Raw genomic sequence first — 6,000 nt, forward strand, 5'->3', positions numbered from 1 at the left:
AAAACCACGCATCTTAACAGATTACTAAGATTACCCAGACGTATTTGCTTGCAATGTTAACATGAAGCAGTAGGGATTCCAAAGTAATGACAACAAAGTCAAGAGATATTTGCATCACCAACAGATAAACATGTCGTTGCATGTTGCTGAAGGCTGTCTCAGCCGTGAGTAGTTTTTCCCAAATTGCCACATGTTTTCAAGAGTAATTGTAATTAAATCAATAAGAAATGCAACACTGGAATAATGTTATAGTGAATGACTGGTTATTACAGTAGAGTTGTTCTGGAGTCAAGGATGTGTATTTGTGCGTGTTTAACAATCATTACCACTTTAAGAGGCAGTACACAGATATTTAAAATACTGTGAACAAAAAAAGTCATTATCTCCCAGCCAAAATGAGCATGAGGCAGTGCTCTTCCTCAATTATTGGCCCAAAGCCAAAGGGCAACCACAATTTGCCTTTCCATAAAGTGGGAATCCCATAAGAGAAAATACGTAAAAATTATTTTTATTTTTCAATTAAAACGTCAATTTAAGAAGTTGTTCGGCACGATGTCCGTTTAGCACGGTTGGCTACGTACGGTGCTAAAGAAGTTCAACATACGGTACACACAAGATAAGGATTACACGAAATGAAATATAACAACACTGTCAAAAAAATTGTGTATTTAATAAAAAAAAACATAACTCGATTCCCAGCCACAGCTGGAGTAACATCTGAACAAATCCTCGGCCTGTCAATGCAGTATCAATATTGTTGTATGTCACAAGACAATTGTGGTTGCTGTGTGATCCAGAGGCAAGGCGGCAGGGTAAGGGGGTGACACATGAAGGGACGGATGGATGATGGTGGTTGATGGTGGTGATGATGATACGATCTGGTACTCACCCCCACTCCACCACGTGTGACTCATAGTCCCAGTACTCGCGCGGGCGATGCGTGTTCACGTCCGTGTATACACGCGCTCGGCTCGCCACGGGCGCAGACATCGCTCGCCCACTGTGACCTGGACTGGTACATTGGCAAAAAACATTGATAATCAACTGCCATACACAGTACCTCTATTGCATAGACTAATTTTTTCGAGGTAGTCCTGTAATAGCTCTCTTTCGGATTGTTACCCAGTGCTTTCTTCGGCATGATGTCCGACGTTTCGCTCCCATGTGTTTGGGAGCTTCTTTGGGACCTTACAGTATAATTATAGAGCGAAACACGAAGAAGCTCACAGCACGTGGAGTGAAACGTCAAGGCAATTCCGAACGACACGTGGGTACAACCTGAAAACACATCGTGCAGGTATAATAATTATAATGATCGGTCATGATCAGTCCATTGCTGGATTAAGATCTCCCCTTGGCAACAAACAATCCGTACTCTTCTAACAAATTGGATTTATATGGTTTGCAAAGTCACGAATTACAAAGTAAACAAAACTTCAAATAATCGAATAGAATGTGTAAATTATGTTACTCTGCTGAGTGGTAACATAACTTCAGGTTTGTACATCTTGTAAATGGTTCATCAGACACTGTTTGTAACTTTACTAATTCAATAAATGCAGTCTCTGCTGAAATGGCCATCCATAGCACAAGTTGTGGTCCTGATCCACTGATTGAACTTCCAACATTCCCATGGAAGGAGACCCCGGTCTCAATGAGACGACTACCACTGTTGTTGACGTTCCACTTATAATAGTGGTACGCATTTTACCAATACCGAAAGTAATCACTGACGTTGTATAGCCGCAACCCAGATTTAAACTCGCAACCTATCAATTTAAGGCAAGCGTTTATAATCAATACAACCTTCCTCTATAAATACAAAAACTATTATAAAAAAGCGTTGCGCTCCTCATAATAATAACATACAAACCTAGCTAACGATAATATACAAACACTGCTGCAATTCGCCGTCATTCAACAGCAGACACCACGCGACCTTAAAAAAACTATACAGTATAGGGCACACCTCGAACTAAAACGCATTTACAACACACATCCAACTTATCTTTATCCACGCTAACTGGCTACGACCAATTGAACAAAGATAACAACATCCAAACATTGTCCCACCGTCTTTAAGTGTGCTTTTATGAGCGCCAAGTCCTCTTCACCAAAATATCCCCGGCGCGGCCTAGCCGAGACGCGAGCGCTCCGCGGACCCCCCGTCCTCGACTAGAATCGCGCGCCGGCTCCCCTCGCTCCAAAGCCGGGAAGGTCCGCGAGGCCCTACCACCCTCCCGCCCGCCCCTCGCGAGGTGCCCGAGTCGCGCGCCAAAGAGAAGCGACGGGGCGCTGGGTCTCTGCGTGGCGTGTGTGGCGTGGCGCGGCGTCCCGCCTGAGCCTAGGGCGTTTAGTGAATCGAAACGGGTTGCGAGGCACACGGAGGGCCCGTTACTGACCGTGGCCGGCAGGGCGAGGGAAGGCCGTGGTGGTGGTGGTGCGGTGGGGGTGGAGGGGGGGGGGCGGTGCGGTGGAGGGGGGGGTGGAGGGGGGTGATGGGGGGGTGAGGCGCGGTGGGGGGGTAAGGCGCGGTGGGGGGGGGTGATGGTGGTGGGGGGTGATGGTGGGGGGGGTGAGGCGCGGTGGGGGGGGTGATGGGGGTGGGGGCGCTGGGGGGGGTTGAGGCGCGGTGGGGGGGGGGATAGTGGGGGGGGGAGGGTGAGGCGCGGTGGGGGGGGATGGTGGTGGGGGGGTGATGGTGGTGGGGGGGGTGCGCGGTGGGGGGGGCGGTGGCGGGAAACGAAGGAGCGCGCGCCACAATATGGCGGAGAGGGCTCTCTGGAACCCCCCTTGCCCGCCCACACACCACCAGAGTTGATGCTGCACAACCACGCCGGTGGCAGAGGAGATTCCCACGGCTATCTCACACGCTTGGACAGGGCTCCACGTCCCCAGGCGCACCATGGTGCTGGGTTTTTTAAGTTAATAAAATAATAATAAAATCGCCTCACGAAGTGACGACCCCCCCCCCCGTCCGTGTGCGTGGGCAGTTTTTGTCGTGATCTCCTCAGTCAGTGGATGTGGTTATTAATTTTACCTCAGCCACATCTTCTCCAATAGAACCGAATAAAAAGTGTCACCCACCGTCTAGAATGGTGATCTCCTCAGTGGCCCCGGTGTAAAAACATCTTAACCACTTGGAACACCTCCAATATTTAACGCCCCACAAAGTCTCGTTTTTTTTAGCTCCTTTGTGACCACCGTGTAAAACGCCTCCAACTTCACAATCACCTCCAACTAAGGTTCACCACCTTTTTGTCCACTATACAGAGTGGCCCAGATGTCTTGTGACACCCACCCCTTCCCCCCATTTAATTCTCTGCAACTAAATATGTTTTAAGTAAAGTTTCTTAAAAAAATTAAAAAAATGTAAAGGGGTCAATTAATTGGGGGTCACAAGCCAGCTGGACCACCCTCTGGACCAAACCCAGGCATATCTCAGTCAACCTGGGTCAAAGGGCGTCGTGGTGGCGAGATTTTAATTACCTCGCATGGTTCATGGATTTTTCTCCAGGTCCTCTGGTTTTTCCCTCCACATTTAGAAACATGCGCTTCGAGTATATGGCTGCTATATATTTCCACATGAGAAGCGACTTCATTGGGCTATCATTTATGGCCAGGTTTCTTCTGAAAAGAGCGATATAGCTCAGTGGGCCTTATCTGGTTAAATAAAAAAAATATATAGTTTTTTGCGTGTATTTATAGTGTTTTATCAAAAACCGTACAGTATACTACAATTGAAGCTCAGCACAATTCTACCAAATCTCCGTTCAAATCAATTACTTGCATCCAAATGAAAACGAACATCGGGGTCAATTCCCAGACTTGTGGGTCAAACCCAGACAAGGTGGAAACCCTACCAAAAAAAATCTCCTCAAACATGTTTTTCTCTCTTTAAATCCCCGTAAGTGGCTGTAGTGTTAAACATCACAAAGTGCCCTCCATATTTTTGTGTGAAGGTGACGGTGCCACCCGACAATTTCCTATTCACACCAACTGTTGGCAGAAGGACCTCCATCAGAGGTGATTTTTTGCATCGTCTTCCACAATGGCCAGACGGTCGTGGTGGGTTGTTTAACCATACTTCAGCACGCTAGTCAGTGTGGCCTCGTGGAGGGAGAGAACCAAGTCCAATTTAGATTTGACACACGACTCATATTCGCTTTGGCTGTGGATCAGACTTAGAACATCGAGTTCTTAGCACAGCACGCTAACCACTCCACCACCAACATGTGAATTTTATTTACAGCAGGAGAGAGCCCACTGAGACAACATTTGAGAAATAACTCCACTTATATATGAATTACAATGGTGTCTGATTAATTGACCAAATCACTCAAAATGTGACTTATCTTGTCACGTTATTTGTGAATGATGGGACATCCGTAAATTAAATTATTCCATACAAGTTTAACACTTAGGCTTTCGCGACCAATATCAGCCATAATAGAGGGCTTTTAGGTTAGATCGCATACATATATAAATGTGTCGTTAAAACCCGCCACCACCCGACACAGCCAACTAGTAAGGGTTGTCACGTAATAAGAACATGCCAATTCGTCACTAGTACAGCACACCGGTGTGTTGGAGAGCCAAGCCACGACATTTACAATCTAAGTACGACGTTTCGCCAATAATTACAACTAGCTTCATCAGGCGACAACCAGATTTGTGGAAAAGTCTAACTGTTTCGTTCCTTATATAGAGGCGTAGATGTGGTGACTACACTTCTGCACAAAACATATTTCTCCTTATTCAATCCTCAGTGCAGTTCTGAAAATCACGAAACATATTATTGCTGATTTAGAGTCATTCACTGAGTTTTAAAATGTTCATTTTTGCACATGTAAGAATTGTGTATTTGAATATGATAGGCTGTGAAAATTGGTTCTAAAAGAACATTCCTTTCAAAACTATAACATAGAGTATTTATACCTCCGTAATTATTCAATAAAGGTGAATACGAATGACACGTAATTTATATTCATGAAAGCGGTGTAGATTATCCTACTCTGCGACTGACGTAGAAAATGCACTGAATTGCTGAAATTACTCCACTTATACCAATTAAAGTTAATTATACTTTTCAGTCACTGTGTCCTAAATGCATTAATTAAACAAATAAACAGTTGTAAACATTTTTCATGAGGCAGATTTCATTAAAGACCTTGAATATAAGTTTCAATATGGTTTGTCTGTTAGGCATTAAAAGATAAAAGGCATGAAAAGGTTTGTTTTAACGCAATTGGCCATTAAGATATCATTTTTGGAACTGTCTAATCAACTCCCATTTTTTCTTGAATAAATATGCTGTACTTTCGTAATAAATTGGTGTATAACGATTCGTACTGTAATATAAATTACTCAACATTTTTTTTTTCAGTTTGCTCTAAATGCATTTATTCAAACACCAAATTGTTAAGTTTGAATGCATTTCTTGATTAAATGGTTTTAAATGTGGGTGCTAAGGTGGCAAATGTTGACTATCTCGCCTGCTATACAGGAGGTTGTGGGTTCGATCCCAACCCTGATGCCTGCTGTATATTTGGAGTTTGTGTGTCTCTCTCCCCGTGGTCGTGTGAATTTTTCTCAGCGTTTTCCGGGTTTCCCCTTCACATTTAGAAACATACATTTAGAGTATTTGCTGCTATAAATGTCCACATGATAAGCGACTTCGTTGAGCTATAATTTGTAGCCAGGTCGCTTCTGAAAAAGCGCTATATAGCTCAGTTTGGCTATGCCTGGTAAAATAAAAATAGTTTCGTTTAAATTCAGTAAAAAATGTAATCTCCATGACATCGATAACATGGATAACCGAACATATACGTGCATGGCACTCCACAACAATAAAACAAAATTCACTTAATTCCTCTAAAAAGTACAGCAAAATAAAACACTCCATGAAATTTGTTTTATCTTTTTCGTGGCACGAAAAAATATAATTCAGTAGTCCCTCGGTCAACGTTTTTAATCCGTGCCACGAAAACTATTGAAAAA

At 44.0% G+C, this 6,000-nt stretch overlaps 1 protein-coding gene across 5 annotated transcripts in view; it reads right to left on the reverse strand.

Moving 5' to 3' along the window:
- Window positions 1-2,445, reverse strand: part of LOC144949607 (casein kinase II subunit alpha) — a 52,403-nt gene extending 49,958 nt beyond the window's left edge. For 2 of the 5 annotated variants that reach the window (XM_078879572.1, XM_078879567.1), the window contains exons 1-2: window positions 2,074-2,438; window positions 890-1,012 (exon numbers count right to left, since the gene is read on the reverse strand). In XM_078879572.1, coding sequence (XP_078735698.1) covers window positions 890-990 — 101 coding nt within the window. In that variant the 5' untranslated portion in view covers window positions 991-1,012; window positions 2,074-2,438. Of the gene's footprint in view, window positions 1-889; window positions 1,013-2,073 lie in introns of all 5 variants that reach the window. The other 3 variants (XM_078879568.1, XM_078879569.1, XM_078879571.1) reach the window with 3 other exon arrangements.
- Window positions 2,446-6,000: the final 3,555 nt, after the last annotated feature.

Source organism: Lampetra fluviatilis, chromosome 54, assembly GCF_964198595.1.
Source record: "Lampetra fluviatilis chromosome 54, kcLamFluv1.1, whole genome shotgun sequence".
NCBI classification, from domain to species: domain Eukaryota; kingdom Metazoa; phylum Chordata; class Hyperoartia; order Petromyzontiformes; family Petromyzontidae; genus Lampetra; species Lampetra fluviatilis.